The following is a 24,675-nucleotide window of genomic DNA, read 5'->3' as shown; positions in this document are numbered from 1 at the left end:
TTATTTATCTAAACAAAAAATTTAACTATAATCATTAACCGGTTTACCCACAGGAAGTTGTTTAAGAGGAACACAAAAGTTCAAAGGTCAATTTCGTCTGCTACAGGAAGTGAGGAAAGAGCACCTGCTTTTACGTAAATCAGCTGATTTTGTCCGGTTACACAGTCGTGCAGGTGGGATTTTCTTTTCATTAAGTATAATGAATTCTTAAGAAAAAAAGTTTTTAAGTATTTTTGAGCATGTCGATAGTTATTCATAAATACGCAGATTCCACTGTAGTTTAAACGTTAAGGTCATCATAAATTGAATCAACCCAAGATGTTATCGCCAATATAACATACTGTCAAAAAGTTCGATCGCCACATTTTCGCATGGAATTTTCAGTTTAATACAAGTACAGTAGTCAAAAAAAAAAAAAAATCTGGATATGTCAGAATTAATTTTTATTTAAAGCATTTTCCAGTTTCATTTGCTTTATTCTCTGAAACCTGCAGGTAAAATATGCCACCTGGAAATTACACATAGAGCCCAGTTTAATCTTTTTTTCTTTTTTTTTAAATAAAATGCGTACTCCGTGCATGTGTATTCATCCAAGTTTGTTATTTTTTAAAAAGAAACACATACTGTACATTTCTTGCCATGGTCTCGTTATCTAGACTGACGTCTTTCTATGCTTTCGTTATTTACTATAAAACATTTGAAAATTTCGATCATTTACTGTCATCACACGTGCACAGGTAAAAAATTAAGCTGTGTATATTGAACCGTATCTAATCCCGTTAGTCCAGATATGCCTAAATTCACACGTGTATCAACAGTTTGCTGTCTTATACAGTAGGTCTACAACAATGAACCAGTTTTATTCAGCAGATAACCAGAATTTCATGTGCAGTCGGCTTTTCTTCTAGATCCTCGATAAAAAAGTTTGAGTTTGACAAGAAAACAAGGTGGGGGGGGGGGGGGGGATAGCACCCGCAATGGGCAAATTATTCATTATCAAAGTTTTTGAGAACATGCATGGCTGCATATTATTTATTTTCTAGATAAGTGAAAACGGACTATTTAATTGTAACATTTTGACATATTTATTTCGGAAATCTTTCTTTGCAGTCAATATATATTGTAAACATTTATACATTGTAGATGGAATTGAAGCTGTCTTTACCGTTTTCTTGATTGTAACTTCCCTTTAAAAAGCGTTTTTACACATTGATGGAAAATTTATGTTTAAAGGAAAACAATTACGCGCACAAAAATTAAGTAATATTTTGCACTAATTGTGTGCACTTCTACCGATTACTTTTCAATGTATTTTTCCTAGTGAGCAAATAAATAAGAAAATAATAACTTATTTTTTAATTGTTTGTTTGATCATTCGGTCAAGAGAAAAAATGTTTTTTGTTTGTTTGTTTGTTTGTTTGGTTTTTTTTTATTTTAATGAAGCTACAGCGACAAGAACGTAAAAAGAATGGTAGACGAAATGAAAGCACGAAGGATTTATAAAATCAAACTCATTTGTTTAAAAGTGTGATAAGTGAATATTTAAAATAATAATTGTATTCAATTAGGAAAATGAAAAAGGAAAATAAACATATTTAGGCTTATTCTTTAAAAAAAAAAAAGAAAATACAGAAAGGCCTTTATGGCGACGCAACCAAAATATTTTTTTTTCATCCTTGTTATGCAGTGTTTGTTGATATGTTCGATTTATTTCCAAGTTATTGAACCATAAGGCAATGGTGTACGAAATAAGATAATAAATAGACAACTAAAATTATTTTTTTTTTAAAATTGAAAGTAGTTCATACAGAAAGTAAATTAAAAAAAAAAGATACAGTTAATAAGACATCTAGTTAATGTAATAACGAAAATACAGCTGTAAAAAGGAAATATTTATAACAGCTTTAACTTAAAAAAAAATTATCAAAAATGCTTGCGATACCGTCCTTCCATTTATATAAAATAAAGAGATTATAATAAAGAAATAAACGGCTTTATGAAGTAGCCAATTATAATTCGAATAGGTAATACAGTACAATTCGTTTTTTATCATACCGGTTTTATATCATACTTTTTTTGTCATAGATATTTGAAACACAAAACCATTTCTTAATAATTCATTATATATTCAGAAGCTGAATAGATGATATCACTTATTCGAATAGGTGATATCACCAATTGAATAGGTGATATCACCTATTCCAATAGGCAATATCACTTTTTGGCAGTTAATACCAAAACGGCGCCTCATAGCAAAGTCATGGTAAAATACTTTTCAAGTATATGTTTAATCATATAAAAGACTACGAATTATTATCAAAAAACCAATATGGGATTCAACCTGGTGACTCTACTGTAAATCAACTAGTTGAAATATATGATAAAATTATTTCAAATCTTGATAAAGGCCGGGAAGTTAGATTTATATTCTGTAATACATGTATTTCAAGGGCCTTTGACAGGGTTTGGCATAAAGGACTTATCTTTAAACTTGAGAAAAATAGGCTTCCAAAATAATATTTTGGGCTGGATTAAAGATTATCTAACTGACAGGCAACAAAAAGTAAATATTGAAGGTTTTTCATCAACATTTAAAACTGTTGATGCGGGAGTACCTCAGGGATCTGTGCTAGGCCCATTTTTATTCTTAATATACATTAATGATATACAGTAACCGAAGACATACATGATGGTATTCGTTTATTTGCGGAAACATCATTGTTTGCTATAATAGGCGCCGATATTTTTACTCCTACATTATCTCTTACAGCCGATCTTGAAAAAATAAAGAAATGGTCCAACTCTTGGGCTGTAGATTTTAAAGATTTTAATTTTACAAGAAAGCAGCGACTTTTTCCAGACATTTTGGAGGAAATGGGGACATTATTGAACAATCCAGTAGCTATATACATCTAGGGCTTCAACTGCAGTCCGATGGTAGTTGGAACTAGATATCATTGAGATGGTGGCCATCTCAAAGGGCCCCGCTTTCAGCAATGAACATAAAAATGTAAGGTAGCTGAAAAGGGTTTATTTTGAAGAGGACCATTTGTGTACTATTAAGGGATGTGTTGTTTGAGTCTAAAGGGCTTCCATGTCATCCTTTTTATAATAAAAAATGGCACGAAAATCACGAGTGCTCCATACCCTCTATCAAAAAAACGGCACAAAAATTACGAATGTTGCACATCCTCTATCAAAATATGGAAGGAAAATCACAAATGTTTCGTACCCTAAGTTAATTGGTAAAGTTTGAGGCTGACTGGACTTAAGGGAAAGAAATTATGCACCAAACAAAAATTTTGAACAGAGAGGCTATTTTTGACCTTGACCCTTGACCTAGAAACTTAGTTCAAGGTCACTGCACATCCATTGACCAGTGGCACTCTGTGAGTGAAGTATGAGCCACCAGGGATGGGCACGATTACTGAAAAAATGTAATCGATTAATAATCGATTACTTAGAGGAATTTTGTGTAATCGATTATTAATCGATTACACTCATTTTTGTCCTGTAATCGATTGTAATCGATTACTTTGGAAGATGTAATCGATTAATAATCGATTACTTCCAAGTTTTTATCCCTTCAAATATCAAAGCAATATTTAAATGGTAAATGTTGATGTTATCCACTGAAGTTTGAATGTATTCCTGCAGTTTCAGTGCAGATTCTTTTAAGGTTTTATTCTGGCTAACATTCTCACTAAATGCCCAAATGAGGGATTTTCTACCATGGAAAGTGGAGACATGATTCCTACAATAAAATATGCCAAGGAATTAATTATTCCTTTCAACCTTAGATCTGTACCTCCATATTTATTGACTTGTTGAAAAAATTATTTAATATTTTAATGTGAATTACCTCATTAGAAGTATTTGGGCTGTCCGTATGTTGATTGTACACATTAAACATTCCTGTACGTGTCTTTTTCAAAAAAAATAAGTAAATTAGAACGAACTCTTAGTAATTAACATGTAAATTAAATGTGTCTTTAAGTAATTTAACTAATACATGTAACACAGTTTCATTCTGTATTGAAATAAGTGTTTTGAGAGCTATTAATTCTTTTAATAATATTGTTTGTCTTCAATGGAATGATAGTTAAACACAAAGTAGTTCACAGTTTACACCTTATTATCTGCAATCAGGGATATGTCTCAGTCAATTAATTAGCCAATTAAGATAAGCAAACACAGTGACACTTACTCCCTCTCTTACAGGCACTTATAACCCCTCACTGATATAAAAGCAACCTTACAATTTTGAATGAAAACATGAGAATGATTTTGCAAATTTTAAAGTTACTAAAACACAAGTTTGAAGTTGTTTAAACATTTTCAGATGTGAATAAGTATTTCCATCTCTTTTTTTTTTTTTGAGTACTATGTAGTTTATTTAGAAAATTATTTATATTTAATACAGCAATTAAATCTGTTTTTGCTATTTATAATTTTCTATTACAAGACAAAGTTTTTCAACATCTGAAATATGAAAAAGGACATGCAGCAAGAGGACAGTGGGTCAAATGTAAAATGCACACGAAAAATCTGTATATTTTATTAATAAATGGTTGATGAAATACACTTCTGAATTATTTAATACTAGACCAGTAGGTCTATAATGCAAATTTTATTGAGAACATTATTAAACTAATAAACTTATGATAAGAAAAGTTAGGAATCCAAACATTACACTAGGTGGTTTATATTTGATATTTATGTGTGATTGACTGGAATTAATTCTCCAAAATAACATCCATTTATGTATAAAATAATCGAAAATAATCGAAAAAGTAATTATAATTACATTGAAAATTTTAGCTGCAATCGATTAAATTACGATTACAAGTAATCGAAAATCTCTTCGATTACAGATTACTGTCGATTACTTGAAAAACAGTAATCATTACAATCGATTACGATTACTCGATTACGATTACCCCATCCCTGTGAGCCACATTGGACTAAGCGGAGAGAAGATATGGTCCGGACAAGGATTTTCATATAATTCTGCTATGACCTTAACCTTTGACCTAGAAACACTGATGCTCATAACTAATTCAAAATAATTATTTTCCCGAATATTTTCATGTAGAATAGTTAAACCACACTTAGATTATCTATTTCAAATGAAACCGGCATCAAAATCCACTTTTTACTGGTTTTACAGGCGATAAATATGTAAGTTCTGATAAATTCTGATATCGCCATTTTGAAGAGCGACTCAAATCACTGATGCTCATAACTAATTCAAAATAATTATTTTCCCGAATATTTTCATGTAGAATTATTAAACTACACTTAGATTATCTATTTCAAATAAAACCGGCATCAAATTCCACTTTTTACTGGTTTTACAGACGATAAATATGTTAGTTTTGAAGAGCGACTCAAATCACTGATGCTCATAACTAATTCAAAATAATTATTTTCCCGAATATTTTCAGGTAGAATTATTAAACTACACTTAGATTATCTATTTTAAATGAAACCGGCATCAAATTCCACTTTTTACTGGTTTTACAGACGATAAATATGTTAGTTCTGATAAATTCTGAAATCGCCATTTTGAAGAGCGACTCAAATCACTGATGCTCATAACTAATTCAAAATAATTATTTTCCCGAATATTTTCATGTAGAATAGTTAAACCACACTTAGATTATCTATTTCAAATGAAACCGGCATCAAATTCCACTTTTTACTGGTTTTACAGACGATAAATATGTTAGTTCTGATAAATTCTGAAATCGCCATTTTGAAGAGCGACTCAAATCACTGATGCTCATAACTAATTCAAAATAATTATTTTCCCGAATATTTTCATGTAGAATAGTTAAACCACACTTAGATTATCTATTTCAAATGAAACCGGCATCAAAATCCACTTTTTACTGGTTTTACAGACGATAAATATGTTAGTTTTGAAGAGCGACTCAAATCACTGATGCTCATAACTAATTCAAAATAATTATTTTCCCGAATATGTTCATGTAGAATTATTAAACTACACTTAGATTATCTATTTTAAATGAAACCGGCATCAAATTCCACTTTTTACTGGTTTTACAGACGATAAATATGTTAGTTCTGATAAATTCTGAAATCGCCATTTTGAAGAGCGACTCAAATCACTGATGCTCATAACTAATTCAAAATAATTATTTTCCCGAATATTTTCAGGTAGAATAGTTAAACTTCACTTAGATTATCTATTTCAAATGAAACCGGCATCAAAATCCACTTTTTACTGGTTTTACAGACGATAAATATGTTAGTTTTGAAGAGCGACTCAAATCACTGATGCTCATAACTAATTCAAAATAATTATTTTCCCGAATATGTTCATGTAGAATTATTAAACTACACTTAGATTATCTATTTCAAATGAAACCGGCATCAAATTCCACTTTTTACTGGTTTTACAGGCGATAAATATGTTAGTTCTGATAAATTCTGAAATCGCCATTTTGAAGAGCGACTCAAATCACTGATGCTCATAACTAATTCAAAATAATTATTTTCCCGAATATTTTCATGTAGAATTATTAAACTACACTTAGATTATCTATTTCAAATGAAACCGGCATCAAATTCCACTTTTCACTGGATTTACAGGCGATAAATAAGTCAGTCTTGATAAATTCTGAAATCGCCATTTTGAAGAGCGACTCAAATCACTGATGCTCATAACTAATTCAAAATAATTATTTTCCCGAATATTTTCATGTAGAATAGTTAAACCACACTTAGATTATCTATTTCAAATGAAACCGGCATCAAAATCCACTTTTTACTGGTTTTACAGGCGATAAATATGTAAGTTCTGATAAATTCTGATATCGCCATTTTGAAGAGCGACTCAAATCACTGATGCTCATAACTAATTCAAAATAATTATTTTCCCGAATATTTTCATGTAGAATTATTAAACTACACTTAGATTATCTATTTCAAATGAAACCGGCATCAAATTCCACTTTTCACTGGTTTTACAGGCGATAAATATGTTAGTTCTGATAAATTCTGAAATCGCCATTTTGAAGAGCGACTCAAATCACTGATGCTCATAACTAATTCAAAATAATTATTTTCCCGAATATTTTCATGTAGAATTATTAAACTACACTTAGATTATCTATTTTAAATGAAACCGGCATCAAATTCCACTTTTCACTGGTTTTACAGGCGATAAATATGTTAGTTCTGATAAATTCTGAAATCGCCATTTTGAAGAGCGACTCAAATCACTGATGCTCATAACTAATTCAAAATAATTATTTTCCCGAATATTTTCATGTAGAATTATTAAACTACACTTAGATTATCTATTTCAAATCAATGCGGCATCAAATTCCACTTTTCACTGGTTTTACAGGCGGTAAATAAGTCAGTCTTGATAAATTCTGAAATCGCCATTTTGAAGAGCGACTCAAATCACTGATGCTCATAACTAATTCAAAATAATTATTTTCCCGAATATTTTCATGTAGAATTATTAAACTACACTTAGATTATCTATTTTAAATGAAACCGGCATCAAATTCCACTTTTCACTGGTTTTACAGACGATAAATATGTTAGTTCTGATAAATTCTGAAATCGCCATTTTGAAGAGCGACTCAAATCACTGATGCTCATAACTAATTCAAAATAATTATTTTCCCGAATATTTTCATGTAGAATTATTAAACTACACTTAGATTATCTATTTCAAATCAATGCGGCATCAAATTCCACTTTTCACTGGTTTTACAGGCGGTAAATAAGTCAGTCTTGATAAATTCTGAAATCGCCATTTTGAAGAGCGACTCAAATCACTGATGCTCATAACTAATTCAAAATAATTATTTTCCCGAATATTTTCATGTAGAATTATTAAACTACACTTAGATTATCTATTTCAAATCAATGCGGCATCAAATTCCACTTTTCACTGGTTTTACAGGCGGTAAATAAGTCAGTCTTGATAAATTCTGAAATCGCCATTTTGAAGAGCGACTCAAATCACTGATGCTCATAACTAATTCAAAATAATTATTTTTCCGAATATTTTCATGTAGAATTATTAAACTACACTTAGATTATCTATTTTAAATGAAACCGGCATCAAATTCCACTTTTCACTGGTTTTACAGGCGATAAATATGTTAGTTCTGATAAATTCTGAAATCGCCATTTTGAAGAGCGACTCAAATCACTGATGCTCATAACTAATTCAAAATAATTATTTTCCCGAATATTTTCATGTAGAATTATTAAACTACACTTAGATTATCTATTTCAAATCAATGCGGCATCAAATTCCACTTTTCACTGGTTTTACAGGCGGTAAATAAGTCAGTCTTGATAAATTCTGAAATCGCCATTTTGAAGAGCGACTCAAATCACTGATGCTCATAACTAATTCAAAATAATTATTTTCCCGAATATTTTCATGTAGAATTATTAAACTACACTTAGATTATCTATTTTAAATGAAACCGGCATCAAATTCCACTTTTCACTGGTTTTACAGGCGATAAATATGTTAGTTCTGATAAATTCTGAAATCGCCATTTTGAAGAGCGACTCAAATCACTGATGCTCATAACTAATTCAAAATAATTATTTTCCCGAATATTTTCAGGTAGAATTATTAAACTACACTTAGATTATCTATTTCAAATGAAACCGGCATCAAATTCCACTTTTCACTGGATTTACAGGCGATAAATAAGTCAGTCTGGATAAATTCTGAAATCGCCATTTTGAAGAGCGACTCAAATCACTGATGCTCATAACTAATTCAAAATAATTATTTTCCCGAATATTTTCAGGTAGAATAGTTAAACTTCACTTAGATTATCTATTTCAAATGAAACCGGCATCAAATTCCACTTTTTACTGGTTTTACAGACGATAAATATGTTAGTTCTGATAAATTCTGAAATCGCCATTTTGAAGAGCGACTCAAATCACTGATGCTCATAACTAATTCAAAATAATTATTTTCCCGAATATTTTCATGTAGAATTATTAAACTACACTTAGATTATCTATTTTAAATGAAACCGGCATCAAATTCCACTTTTTACTGGTTTTACAGACGATAAATATGTTAGTTCTGATAAATTCTGAAATCGCCATTTTGAAGAGCGACTCAAATCACTGATGCTCATAACTAATTCAAAATAATTATTTTCCCGAATATTTTCAGGTAGAATTATTAAACTACACTTATATTATCTATTTCAAATCAATGCGGCATCAAATTCCACTTTTCACTGGTTTTACAGGCGATAAATAAGTCAGTCTTGATAAATTCTGAAATCGCCATTTTGAAGAGCGACTCAAATCACTGATGCTCATAACTAATTCAAAATAATTATTTTCCCGAATATTTTCAGGTAGAATAGTTAAACTACACTTAGGTTATCTATTTCAAATGAAACCGGCATCAAATTCCACTTTTCACTGGTTTTACAGGCGATAAATATGTTAGTTCTGATAAATTCTGATAAATTCTGAAATCGCCATTTTGAAGAGCGACTCAAATCACTGATGTTCATGACTAATTCAAAATAATTATTTTCCCCAAATATTTATCTAGAATTATTAAACTACACTTCGATTTTCTTTTTGAAGCTAAACCTGCATCCATTTTAATTTCCTTAAGTTGGTACAGACCGTGAACTAGTAGCTTCTGATGGATTTCTGACGAGCGACAGAAATCACCGATGCTCATAATTTATTCATAATAATTATTATTCGAATTTTTTTCTCTAGAATTATTAAACTAACCTTTTATCATCTACTCTTTGTCATAACTGTATCCAATTTTTTAAGTTGTTAGAGATGGAAATATAATTCTGGTAGGTTATGAAACCCTCTTTTGAAGAGCGACCGAATAACTAAATAAATTTAAAATAACGTTTTCCGATTTTTTCCCTAGAAATATTGAACTACACTCAGATAATCTACTTTAAATCAAAACTGCATCCCGTTTTACTATTTAATGTTGTAACAGATGGCATACTAGTCGGTTCGTTTAAAACAATTGAACATGAAACCGTAATTTTGAAGAGCGACTGGAATCACCGACGCTCTTGATTTGTTTAAGATAATGTTTCTTCAATTCTTCATATTCAGATTTATTAAACTCAAAATTTATATCAGCTACATAAAATTAAAACCACATCCATTTTTTTTTTTTTTTCACTTTTTCTTATCATTTCGCCGGACAAGTGGCCAACCACCCTAAACGTATTTAAAATTATTATGTCGTCATTATTTATTTGTTCAGAATTATTTTCCCGTCATTTAATTTATCTGTTAAATAAAAAATAGGTCGAAATGAGATAAGAATTATCACTTTATATTCTGGTGAAATACAGGTATTTATGGTTCATTGAAGACAAAATACAAGTGTATATAATGAAGTGGTTATAAAAACACACTTCACACCTTTGGTAAAAATTGACCACGGGGAGCTGTGTTTGTGAGTTATTAACATACAGGTAATTGTTGACACCTGTCTAAGATAACGCCCTGGGCATGGTTCACACCTGTTGAAACAAATGACTGAGAGATTGTTAACCGTAGCATGTTTTCCCCCCTTCTTTTCCTTTTAAATATATATTCAATTTACAAAATTTTTAATTAAATTTGAAGTCGTTTATTTTCTTTTAGAAAATAAATAGATTTTAGAAATCTAAAACATCATTTAATAATCCTATACGAAGAAAATTCAATATTAAGTTTTAAATAACATATATAATTGTTTTGCATACTTTTAGGATTAAAATAAATAAATAAAACACGAAAAGCTAAGACTTCGGATACTATTACCGTGGATTTAAAACCAGTAGAGCACCGCTTTGATTTGAAGCGACTAAAATCCCCAGGCATGCGCAGAGGCCAGTGATTTGAGTCGCTCTTTTCCCTATATATTCTATTAAGAGCGACCCTGAGCACTAGCGACAGAAATCACGGTTACACCGGTCGATCAACTCCTAAAACTTTAAAGAACACCGTGGAACTTTTTACAAAATTTTAGGTTTTTAATGATCCAAAATTGGTGCACATCGAGAAAATCCACTCACACAGTAGTTTGTTAACCTGTTTATGATAAAGTTAATTATTTGTAGATGTGAACTTTCGACTCTATCCTCTTTGGTTTCCTGTAAGATGTGTCAATTCACCCTCATTTCCTTGTAAAATCAATGCTATAATTTTCTTTGACATTTCATCAAAAATTTGGTTTTCCGTTATAATGTCAGCATCTTACAGATATGTCAGAGTATTTGAAGCCCGCCGCGGCCATTGCATTGCCATATGTTGGAGGAGCATTTGGTTCCATAATCGCAAGGAAAAATAAATCACCCTGGTATGAGGTGAGTATAGAAAAATATCTCACAGTGGTTTGAGATGAGTGTTATGAAAAAAATTCTCAAAGTGGTATAAGATGAGTATAATAAAATGTCTCACAGTTGTTTGAGGTGAGTAAAAAAATATTTCACGGTTGTTTGAGATGAGTATAGAAAATATTTCACAGCTGTATGAGGCAAAAAATCTCTCCATGGTATGAGGTAATTAAGTATACAAATATCTCCATGTAATCTCAGGAAAAAGAAAATATTACAGTGATAAAAGGAGAGTGTAGAAAAAATATCTCACAATGAATATACAAATATCTCATTGTAATCTCAGGGTAAAATGTCTCAAAGTGGTATGAGCTGGATATGGAAAAATATCTCACTGGTTTTAGGTGGGTATTGAAAAATACCTCACAGTAGAATGAGGATAACATACAAATAGCTAGTTCACTGTAATAAAATTATCTCACAGTGATATGTGAAGAGTATAGAAAAAATGTCACTGTAAACTGGAGGGAATATCTCAGTGGTTTAATTATATCAATAATAAGAAAACAATTTTGCTAGAAACTCATGGAATAAATTTTATGGGTGAATGTATAATAATATCTCACTATATGTTTATATGGAATATTTCTCAATATGGAACAAGTTTGCTATGTAAAATGATTTCAAATTCATTGTGATCTCATTGGATATAAATATCTTATGATGTCATCATGGTTATGAGATCTACTAACAATACATGTACATAGAAAAACAAGTTTTCAATGTTAGCTAAAGGGATAATACCACACAGATAGGATGAACAATCTTGTTTTGTATCACAGAATGTCTCATGTACATGCAGTGCTGTTACATAACACAGAAAATTATCTCATTGTATTCTCCAAAAATATTCAAGTGGTATAACATAGAATTATTGCATTTAGTAGAGGGTAACATGGAAAATTTTCACCCCAAGAAAACCATTGTCAAGTGAGGCACCGTTAAGGTTTCAATGTTACCTCAATTACATGCAATATCTATATTATACTGATTTTTTTCCACACTAAATAAACAGTGAACTGTGTACACATAAATTCTGCACAGTCAACAATTTTTGGGAATATCACTCGTCAAGCAATGTTGACTATTGCTAAGTTCTATCACATTGGAGGGGGTGGTTTCATCATTCAGTAGGTTAGAGTGTTTTTCGATGAATCATGTTCAACTAATTTACATGAAAGTATGATATAAGTCTTTATCAAATAATCTTTATGTGAAAGGGAAAATTGTAATGCATACAAATAACATGGTGTCAATTGACAGAGATTGTGTTTAAGAGAGTGCCAGAGAGAGATAGAGAGAGAGAGAGAGAGAGAGAGAGAGAGAGAGAGAGAGAGAAGAGAGAAAGAAAGAGAACCAAATAAGGAAATAGATTTTGTATATTCACTATAGAGTTCCCTCCAGCTAAGAGTAAACTGTTCTTCAATGCATCACATATAGTTAAATCTACATGTATATAATCTTAAGTTTGTCTTTTCCAATCTGACAAGAAAGTTTGATTAATGATAAATATAAATTTCCCCTTACCGTTGTCCGTAGACCGTGTTAGTTTCTTGATCGTGTTCATATTTAGAATTCCAGAGTTTGTAGTGGTTGTATCCTGTGTCAGGTCTCTGATTTCCTCCACACAGGGCCAACAACAAACTCTATTTTCCTGATTAGTTTATATTTACACAATACAAAATGTATATCATAATTTTAGGGAAGTGAATGTGGTATATATACATCACTGCTTTGTTTTTATGCTTTGAACTTCAGTATCTTGAACACTGATATCTCAAATACCATGGATATGTAGAAGTGATTTTGAAGTCCTATCCCCTTATTCTTTAAATATTTTACCCTGGATATCTCAAATCCTTGGATATCTCAAAGTTTTTTTCTCTGTCCCTTTGAGTTCGAGATAATGAGGTTTAACTGTATTATCTTCGTCATTATCATGTCTATCAAAATTACAATAGGAAGAGAGCACATTTGATTCAGTGCACATTCTATCTTATTGATAAAGGTCATCATTGTCAATATATTTATGTTGAGCTTTTCTAATCACATTTTGTCCAGCCTCTGTCTGTCTGTTAGTCTGTCTGTAAACTTTAAACATTTCCGACTTCTTCTCAAGAACCAGGACAGGGCCAGTTTCAAATTAACTTGCCACAAAGTATCCTTGGGTAAAGGGGATTCAAGTTTGTTTAAATGAAGGACCACAACTTCTTCCAAGGGGAGATAATTACAAATTAGTGAAAAATTAATGTTATCTTTTAAAAATCTCGCAAGAATCACTGAGCTAGAAAATATGAAACTTATGTGAAAGCATCCTCAGGTAGTATAGATTTAATAAGTTATTTCAAATCATGACCACAAGGGGTAGGATGGAGCTACAATGGGCAATCAAAGTTTTACATTGGAATCTTTAAAAATCTTCTTCTCAAGAACAGCAAAGCCTTGATTGATCATATTCATGTGGAAGCATTCTCATTGGTAGTGTAGAATCAAGTTTGTTCAAATCATGAACTTTTCAATACTGAACTGATTTATGCTTTTTCCTAGCCAAAGTGCTCAGGTGAGCGATGTGGCCCATGGGCCTCTTGTTTCTTTATATATAAAATTAAAATCTTGAAATTAAGAGATTTGGCAGATCTGAATTTATAACTGTTCACTTTATATTGACAAAACGCACAATATCTATTTCTTACAGAATATCAAGCGCCCCTCTTGGAGGCCCCCCAACTATCTTTTTGGACCCGTGTGGACTGCTCTGTATGGAGGTATGGGTTATGCTTCATATCTGGTGTGGAAGGATGGAGGGGGATTCCAGGGGGATGCAGCCTTACCCCTGGCTTTGTACGGCACTCAGCTGGCTCTGAACTGGGCATGGACCCCCATCTTCTTTGGAGCCCACAGATTGGGACTTGTATGTTGTTTGATTACTTATAAATAGTATATTTACCATTATGTACTTGCATATAAGTCATATTTTTTTTGAGTAAAACCTTGGTCAATTCAAAACTCTCTGTCTGACTACTACTCACAAGGTCAGGGGTCCTGAGTTCACTTGTGGTCTGGGAGTCGGACCCCTGACAAACTTCATTTTTTTTATGGACTGACCACAGTGACAATGGAGAAATTACAAATCCTGATTGCTTTTCTTATAAACAACCTGTAACTTGTATAGAGTTAATGTCAACTGCTCCCTTTCTGTTTACATTTTCTGTCTACATGTAAAAGCCTCAAATTATTGCTGCTTCTACAGTGGCTGCAACGTTATTGTTGACAAACCAATCGTGTAGAATCGTTCGTGTAACGTGCGTGATCGTTCGTGTAACGTGCGAGATCGTGCGTGTATCACACTCAATCGTTTGCGGTTTTAATTGTGCGTGATCGTGCGTTAAGAAACGTGTAAATTTCGTTTTGTAAGTTTTTATCGGAATGTTATTTGTTATACAAGCATTTCGCTTGACTGTTTCTTTTTTCTCAATCTAAATAAAATAAATCAAACACGATTTACATAATTGAAAGTAGAACGAACTAATTATCGCTTGGAAATAAGCAATATAGTAAGTCGTACAATATTGTGTTCTCGTCAAATAGCATGATGTTTTGTGATAAATCGTTCTAAAGTCTTAGATGTTTAAAAAAAATTCTCTAATGTTAATTATGTTTACTGCTTATTATGGTCAAGATATTTTAAAAATCAATATATCAAAAATAGATATTTTTACAAATAAATAAATAAACAATTCTCAATGCTTACATAAATATTTAGTCGGTGAATGTACATGTACACGACATGTCGGGGTTTCGTTTATCAGTGTTTATCTCTGGAGCTTACTTTTAATTATTTTTATAATTTCTGCAAATAAATGATTTGTAAAATAATTGTTCATTTAGAGATCACAAATGGAAACATGGATATAATTTATATAATTTAATTCATTTTCATCCCATTTTTTTCAAACCTATCCCTTTCTGTATATTATGAAATCCAATTCAATCAAAACTCACGGTCCACCTACATGTACATCTTCTGATAGAACGAAAAAACATCAGTTTTCTTAAGTCGGAGAATTACGTAAATAATTATTTGTAATCTAAAATAATTAATAAGTCTTACACGTACTTAGTTCCAGAAACATCCATTTCTATTTTTGTTTTTCATTTTTCAAAGTCAATGAAATAATATCAATAATTATTTGAGATCTAAAATAAGTATTAACTAAAGCCTTATTTCGTTTTGAAAATATCCATTCCTAAAGAATTTGAACTATTTTGCGTGAAGAATCGTGCGTTTGCGTTAGCAATTGTGTAAGATCGTGTAACGTGTAGAATCGTGTGCGTGAAGGATCGTTCGTGTAACAGATTTTATCGTGCGTTAATCGTGCGGAATCGTTCGTGTAACGTGATCGTTCGTGTAAGTTGTCAACAATAACGTTGCAGCCACTGTAAGTGAAAGAAGCAAGCCCAAAAAAGCACCTCTGACATCACAGTATTGTGAGGATGAACTTACAAGCGAGTCCTCAAATTATCAGTATTTTACTGGACAACAAAATTATCCTTGAGAAAAGTTGGGATCATATTATTATTTCATGCAAAAAAGGAACATTTACAATAATTTGATTACAATATGTATAAAGGACAAGTACCTACAGATTTTAATTATTTTATTTTTGTCTTTTCATTTCCAATATTATGCTCACAATTTCCTATGTTTTTCTAATTTCATTTTGAGCATTTATCTTTTACATTACCGGCATTTTTTTTATACCCCCCCCCCCCCCCCCTTAATAAAGTGGGAGATATATAGTGATGGGGATGTCCGTCCCTACATTCTTCTGTGCTTTCACAACATCCATCTCTTTTCCACAACTTTGCCTATACCACAAAATAAATTTAGTGAGTCTTTCACAGAATGTTAATTACATAGTGCCATTGTGTACCTCCTACTGTTCAATTCAATGGAATTGATATTTGGAGTGTCCTATAGCAAAAATCTGCCATTCTTTCCATAACATTGTGGGTATCCATCTCTTATCTGCAAGTTCTCCCATACCACAAATAAAATTAGCTCACTATATCTGAAAGCTCAAGAGAGCTTTTCTGATTGCCCTTTGTCCATCCATCCATCCTTCCATCCATCTGTAAACTTTTCAAATTTTCAACTTCTTCTCAAGAACCACTGGGCCAATTTTAACCAATTGAAAGTTGATACAAAGCATCCTTAGGTAAAGAGGAGTTTAAATTGTTAAAATGAAGGGCCAAGCCCTCTTCCAAGGGGAGATAATCAAGAAAAGACAAAATAGGGTAGGGTCATTAAAAATCTTCTTCTCAAGAACCACTGGACCAGTAAAGCTGAAACTTATAAGGAAGTCTGTGAGGTAGTGTAGATTCTAAATTTTTCAAATCTTGACCCCTGGAGTTGGGTGGGGCCACAATAGGGAATCAAAGTTTTACATTGAAATATATAGGAAAATTCTTTAAAAATCTTCTTCTCAAGAACTACTGGGCTAGAAAAACTGAAACTTATTTGGAAGCCCACTAAGGTAGTGTAGATTCTAAATTGTTCAAATCATGGCCCCCAGGGGTAGGGTGGATCCACAATAGGGAATCAAAGTTTTACATTGAAATATATACATGTAGGAACAAGATGTGTTTGTGAAACACTGATGCCCCCATATGGCAGCTTATGGTGAAGGTTAAAGTTTCTCAAATGCAAGTCAAAATCCAGGCCAAAAGATAAAAAATGTTTAATTCGAAAGCCCTAGCTGCAACTGTTCAAAAGTTATGGTGAAGGTTAAAGTTTTTTAAAAGTAAGTAAAACATCAAGGTCAAGGTCAAAATTGTTGGTATCCAAAGGAAGGTCTTGTCACAAGGATTACATATGTAAAGTATGAAAGCCCTAGCACCAACCATTCAAAAGTTATGGCCAAGGTTAAAGTTTATCGAAAGTAGGTCAAACTCCTATGTCAAGGTCAAAGGGTCAAAGTGGTTGGTATCCAGAGGAAGGTGATGTCACAAGGATAACATATGTGAAGTATTGAAGCCCTAGCATCAACCATTCAAAAGTTATGGCCAAGGTTAAAGTTTTTCAAACGTAGGTCAAACTCCTAGGTCAAGGTCAAAAGGTCAAAGTTGTTGGTATTTAAACGAAGGTCTTGTCACAAGGATTACATATGTGAAGTATGAAAGCCTTAGCTCTAACCGTTCAAAAGTTATGGACAAGGTTAAAGTTTTTCAAAAGTAGGTCAAACTCCTAGGTCAAGGTCAAAGGGTCAAAGAGGTTGATATCCAGAGGAAGGTCTTGTCACTAGGAATACATATGTGAAGTATGAAAGCCCTAGCTCTAACCATTCAAAAGTTATAGCCAAGGTTAAAGTTTTTCAAAAGTAGGTCAAACTCCAAGGTCAAGGTCAAAAGGTCTAAGTTGTTGGTATTCAAAGGAAGGCCTTGTCACAAAGAATACACATGTGAAGTTTGAAACCCCAAGCACCAACTGTTCAGAAGTTATGGCCAAGGTTAAAGTCTCATAAAATTTTGCAAAAGTGGGTCAATCTCCAAGGTCAAGGTCAAAAGGTCAAATATGATGGTACCCAAAGAAAGGTCTTGTCACAAGGAATACACATGTGAAATATGAAAGTCATAACTCCAACCAATCGAAAGTTATGGGCAAGGTTAAAGTTGACAACAGACAGACAGACAAACAGACAAACAGATAAACAGACAAACAGATAAACAGATAAACAGACAAACAGACAGACAGGACAAAAACAATATACCCCCGGGATCTTTCGATCCGGGGGCATAGAAATCTTCTTCTCAAGAACCACTGGGCCAGAAAAGCTGAAACTTATGTGGAAGCATCCTGGGGTAGTGTAGATTCTAAATTGTTCAAATTATGACCCCCGGGGGTAGGGTGAGGCCAGGCAGACGGAAGTAGAACAAAAAAAACCAGTGTCTTACTATTAGATTTATTTCAAAACACAAAATAAAACCATCACAATATTTGTACAAACTGCTGCAATAATTAAAAGGTTTGTACGATTTTGCACAAAACCTCTATTGTTTTCCATATTAATCTATGAAAAAGGTAATGATAATGAAGTGATTGATCTAAAAAAATCAACAATCAATACAAATCCGTGAACAGGGTATAAAACATGGACCCCTGGAAACTCCAAGGGTGTTCTGATCTCAATCTCTATCTGTTCTCAAATATATATATGTATACCGATTTGATTTTAAAAGCCAAGCAAAGCTTATTTTTTGGATATCAGTGATTTATTCTTAATTATTAATACAGGAAATCTTCAGTTCCTTTTTTTGCCAGAAAACTGATACAGCTGAACTTTGATATCTTGAATACCATGGATATGTCAAAGTGAATTGAAAGTCCCAAGCCCTTTTTCTCTAAGTATTTTACCCTCAATATCTTAAACCATTTGATTTCTCAGTCTCATGGAGTTTGAGATAACGAGGTTTGACTGTATTTAACAATGATAATGGAAAGTAAAAACTGCCAGAAAAGAAAACATTTTCAAAACATGATGTGTTTGTGAAACACTGATGCCCCCGTATGGCAGCTTATGGCAAAGGGTAAAGTTTCTTCAAATGCAAGTCAAAATCCAGGCCAAAAGATAAAAAATGTTGATACCCAAAGAAAGGTCTTGTCTCGAGGAATACACCTGTGAAATTTGAAAGACCTAGATACAACTGTTCAAAAGTTATGGCGAAGGTTGAAGTTTTTTAAATAAAAGTCAAACGTCAAGGTCAAGGTCAAAGTGGTTGGTATCCAAAGGAAGATCTTGTCAAAAGGATTACACCTGTGAAGTATGAAAGCCCTAGCACCAACCATTCAAAAGTTATGGCCAAGGTAAAAGTTTTTCAAAAGAGGTCAAACACCTAGGTCAAGGTCAAAGGGTCAAAGTGGTTGGTATCCAAAGGAAGGTCTTGTCACAAGGATTACATATGTGAAGTATGAAAGCCCTAGCTGAAACCATTCAAAAGTTATGGCCAAGGTTAAAGTTTTTCAAATGTAGGTCAAACTCATAGGTCAAGGTCAAAGGTCAAAGTGGTTGTTGGTATCCAAAGGAAGGTCTTGTCGCAAGGATTAGATATGTTAAGTATGAAAGCCCTAGCTGAAACCATTCAAAAGTTATGGCCAAGGTTAAAGTTTTTCAAAAGTAAGTCAAACTTCTAGGTCAAGGTCAAAGGGTCAAAGTGGTTGATATCCAGAGAAAGGTCTTGTCGCAAGGAATGCACATGTGAAGTTTGAAACCCTAAGCACCAACTGTTCAAAAGTTATGGCCAAGTTTAAAGTTTTTCAAAAGAAGGTCAAACTCCAAGGTCAAGGTCAAAAGGTCAAAGTTGTTGGTATCCTAAGGAAGGCCTTGTCACAAAGAATACACATGTGAAGTTTGAAACCCCAAGCACCAACTGTTCAGAAGTTATGGCCAAGGTTAAAGTCTCATAAAATTTTGCAAAAGTGGGTCAAACTCCAAGGTCAAGGTCAAAAGGTCAAATATGTTGGTACCCAAAGAAAGGTCTTGTCACAAGGAATACACATGTGAAATATGAAAGTCATAGCTCAAACCAATCAAAAGTTATGGGCAAGGTTAAAGTTGACAACAGACAGACAGACAAATGGACAAACAGACAAACAGTCAAACAGACAAACAGACAAACAGATAAACAGACAAACAGACAGACAGGACAAAAACAATATACCCCCCGGGATCTTTCGATCTGGGGGCATAAATATCAGAAATGAAATACAGCCATTTTTGTTAAAAATGTATGTTTTTTCACAACATTGTTTCATTACAATGATAGATAAAATATAGCTGTCAAACCCTGAAACATACTTCAAAACACAGGTTAATACAACAGTCTGAGAATGTTTAATATCTGAATTTAGCAACTGATTTTGGCAAAAAATTGTTCCAACTTATAAGCAGGCCAATGGCAAATATAAAAGTGTTCTTAGGAGTGTAAATTGCCATGTACTCCAAACACTAGGAAATAAATGTATATTTGTATCTCAATGAAAGCCTTTGATAAGTATATGTAAGAGTGAAAACACTTTTTATTCATCCGGCTCTTTTTTCTAATTCAAGTCCATAATTTGTTGAAATAGAGAGATACAGGTAGCTCTTCCTTCATAAAAAAGGTGCTTAAAAATTATTTCTTAATTAGCATCTGTTTATGATATTTCTAGGCTACCATAGAGATTGGCTGTCTATGGGGGACCATTGTAGCCACAATCTTCGCATTCCGTGAGGTCAACACCACAGCCGCCTACATCTTGGTCCCTTACCTGGGCTGGGTGACCTTCGCCTCAGCACTGACTTTTAAAATTTGGAGAATGAACAAAGAGGATAAGGATACAAAGACATCATAGAGACAAAATACAACTTAGTTATTGTTATGATATAGACAGACTAGTCATGATGGCATTTTGTGCAAGAAGTTAATGTCGAGATTAGTGTATTTGAATTGTGTTTTCTTTGTTTACTATAGGTTATTGATGAACCTTTTAATGCATTTAAGTGAAGTATACTGTTTGATGACAGTTATAAGACTGAATGGTTTTTAGTTATGCAACATGTACTATTATTAAAATCAAATACATGTAAATTTCAAAACAAAACAGATAAAGTGTTTTATTTCAATTGTATTTCAATTGATTTACATAAAATTGACCTGTGAATCCATTTATTTGTTTACATTCTTTCAAAAAGTGTCCTTTCAAGATTTCTTTCCAGATATAGCTTTCTTCAAGTTTATTTAACTTTCATTTGAATTTTTCCTGCAAATCTGAAAGAAAGCCTGTATGTAAAAGAAGGGCTTAAAAATAAAAAAAAATGATGATTCTTCATTTTATATGCTCAGTTTTTGCTTTTAAGACTTTTATTTAAAATTGTGTGGATGTAAGCATTTGGTTTTTAGCTCATCAGAATGAAAGGCTCAGTAGAGCTTTTCTGGTCAGTTTGTCCATTGTCTAGTTGTTTGTCCATCTGTCTGTTACCTTTTCACATTTTTTCTTTTGTCTTGAGAACCACAGGGTTGAATTTCAATCGAGCATGACACAAAATATTATTCTTCTATAGATTCATTTGTTAAAATGAACGACTGTGGCCCTTTTCAAAGGGGGACAAATAAGAAATAGTAAAAATTTGAGTGTTTTCATTTAAAAAATCTCAATAACCACAGAAAAAGAAAAGACTGATCTTCCTTTTAGGGTTTAGAATCTCAAATGTGTTCAAATCATGGGCCTAAGGCTAGGGTGGTTAACTATAAGGTGTCTAAGTCTTGTAGGAATATGTTGGGAAACAGGGGCCCGTTTTACAAAAGAACTTACGACTAAGACCAACAACTTCAATTCATTGTAAAATTTTCCAAAATTAATGATTCTGTTTAAAATTGCCTGTGTAAAAATAGCTTTCTACATTCCGTTTAAAGAGATTAAAACCATGTTCAAATTAGTGTAAATTAGAAAGTTATGACCAGAATTGAATTTGGTCTTAGTCGTAAGTTCTTTTGTGAAATGGGCCCCAGGTCTACAATTAGTCATATTTGATACAGGCATCCCCATGTAGTGAACATTCAAATGACTCCTGGGGATAGAGTGGGGTCACAAGAGAAGGTCAAAGTTTAATGCAGAAATATACACAAAACTCAGAAAACAGAGGGCAACATTTAGTCATTTAAGTATTAAAACTTCATGTGCTTTTATTGGATGGTTGATTCAGAGAAATGGCTACGATGTAGTAGATGGAGGTTTGAAAGTATGTTATCATCATTTAATTTAAAGTTAATGCTACCATTCACATAACATTTTCTCTGATGTTTAACCTAAACCATTTCTCCAAAATGTTCATGAAATATGCATATATTCTAAACGTATCATCCTCAGGTAGTGAAGGTTCCAGTTTGTTCAAATAATGGTCCCCAAGCCTAGATTCAGGCCAAAATGGGGTGTAAAGCTTTAGAAATGGAATATGTTCATAAAAGTCCTTACAAACAAAGATACATTGCTGGGTCCAGCAAATGCTCTACCAAGCCCCTATCTTTACTCCTTACAACAGGATGTGTTTGTGAAACACTGATGCCCCCGTATGGCAACTTATAGCAAACGTTAAACTTTCTCAAATGCAAATCAAATATGTTGGTACCCAAAGTAAGGTTTTGTCTCAAGAAATACACCTATGAAATATGAAAGCCCTAGCAGCATCCATTGAATAAATATGGAAAAGGTTAAAGTTTTTTCAAAAGTATGTCAAACATCAAGGTCAAATGTCAAAATTAATGGTGCTCAAGGCCTTCTCCCAAGAAATACACAGGTGAAATATGAAAGCCGAAGCACCAATCGTTCAAAAATTATGACCAAGGTTAAAGTTTTTCAAAAGTAGGTCAAACTGCAAGGTCAAGGTCAATGGATTACAATTGTTGGTATCCAAAGGAAGGTCTTGTCACAAGGTTTATATATTTGAAGTAAGAAAGCCCTACCATCAACCGTTCAAAAGTTATGGCCAAAGTTAAAGTTTTCCAAAAGTAGGTCAAAAGCCAAGGTCAAGGTCAAAGGGTCAAAGTTGTTTGTATCCAAAGGAAGGTTTTGTCACAAGAATTACACATGTGAAGTATGAAAGCCTTAGCACTAACAGTTCAAAAGTTATTGCCAAGGTTAAAGTTTTCAAAAGTAGGTCAAACTCCTAGGTCAAGGTCGAAAGGTCAAAGTTGTTGGTATCCAAAGAAAGGTCTTGTCACAAGGATTACACATGTGAAGTATGAAAGTCCTAGCAACTATTGTTCAAAAGTTATGGCCAAGGATAATGTTCGGTAAAATTTTGCAAAACTGGGTCAAACTCCAAGGTCAAATTCAACAGGTCAAATATGGTGGTACCCAAAGAAAAGTCTTGCCACAAGAAATACACGTCAAATATGAAAGCGATAGCTCCAACCAATCAAAAGTTATGGGCAAGGTTAAAGTTATTGCGGACAAACAGACAGACAGACAGCTAGACAGACAGACGGACGGACAGGGCTAAAACTATATATCCCCGAATCTTCGATACGGGGGCATAAAAATACGAACTGTTGTTAAGGAGAAACTTCAGACGCACTGTGCTACAGCATATTCTAGAAGTGGTTTAAGTCAGATGTGGATTCTCAAAAACTCCAAAAAACTTTTAAGAAAATTCAATATTGCCAAATTTTTCAAGTCATTAACATCAAAGCGTACGACTTTTCTACACTTTATACATGTATAACTATTCCTCATGATAAATTATTAACTAGGCATTTTGATATCATCGACAAATGCATGCTTCTTCCAAAAAAAAAAAAAAAAAAAAAAAAAAAAAAAAAAATGGACCTCAGAAATTGGTCATCAACAAAATTACTTTGTTAAAAATCGCTCTGATTCTACACAAAAGTTGATATTAAAAGGATTGTGGAGTTCCTCATTGACAACATTTATGTAGTCTTCGAAGACCAGGTCTTCCAACAAATTGTTGGAATTCAGATGGGCACTAATTGTGCCCCGTTGTTAGCTGATCTGTTTTTATATTCCTATGAAGCACAATTTATTCAGAAACTTCTACGCGAGGAGAAGAAACTTGTTGTGGCATTCAATTCGAAATTTAGATATATCGGCAAGTATTATCAATTAACAATGGTTACTTCCATTCACATGTCGACTAGATATATTCCAGTGAACTTGAAATAAAAGTTACCACAGAGTCTGCCACATCTATTTCATATTTGGATGGACGTTAAAGGCCAACTAACAACTAAATTGTATGACAATTGAGATGACTTCAGCTTTTCCATCGTCAACTTTCCTTATTTATGTAGTAATATCCTACTACTCAAGAGCATGCTGGGAGTACTATCAACTTTTAAACCGAGACAGGCTACTGACAGATAAGTTGATGTTACAGGGATATTAACAACCCCCTTAAAAGTCAGCATTTCTTAAATTCTATGGTCTTGTTATGACCTTGTTAGCAAATATAACCTATCATTGGGTCGTATTTTGGCTGACGTGTTTCATATTAATTGTTTGACCTTCGTTTTTATACTGAATTCGACTATGGAATATTCCCTTTACCTGATCAATACATAGGGCCCACAGCGGGTGTGACAGGTCAACAGGGGATGTTTACTCCTCCTAGGCACCTGATCCCATCTCTTGAATTCCTGGGGATCCGTGGTTTTGCCCTGTTAACAGTTTAGTATTGTTTATAGATTTTTTTTCACTGTTCGTTTTCTTCATCTT

The 24,675-nt window shown here is 32.9% G+C and overlaps 1 protein-coding gene across 1 annotated transcript; it reads left to right on the top strand.

Annotated features, from left to right (window-relative positions):
* Window positions 1-59: 59 nt before the first annotated feature.
* On the top strand, window positions 60-21,278 carry LOC133185194 (translocator protein-like). The gene is made up of 4 exons (XM_061320287.1): window positions 60-173; window positions 11,272-11,375; window positions 14,101-14,316; window positions 20,614-21,278. The coding sequence occupies exons 2-4, from the start codon at window positions 11,274-11,276 to the stop codon at window positions 20,794-20,796; spliced, it is 501 nt and encodes a 166-aa protein (XP_061176271.1). The 5' UTR covers window positions 60-173; window positions 11,272-11,273; the 3' UTR covers window positions 20,797-21,278.
* The last annotated feature ends 3,397 nt before the right edge of the window (window positions 21,279-24,675 follow it).

The sequence above is a fragment of the Saccostrea echinata genome, unplaced genomic scaffold (genome assembly GCF_033153115.1).
Source record: "Saccostrea echinata isolate AGI-Se365-2 ecotype Australia unplaced genomic scaffold, CSIRO_AGI_Sech_v1 ptg000012l, whole genome shotgun sequence".
NCBI classification, from domain to species: Eukaryota; Metazoa; Mollusca; class Bivalvia; order Ostreida; family Ostreidae; genus Saccostrea; species Saccostrea echinata.
The sequence above is the reverse complement of the archived record's forward strand: the minus strand, read 5'-3'. Positions and strand labels throughout refer to the sequence as shown.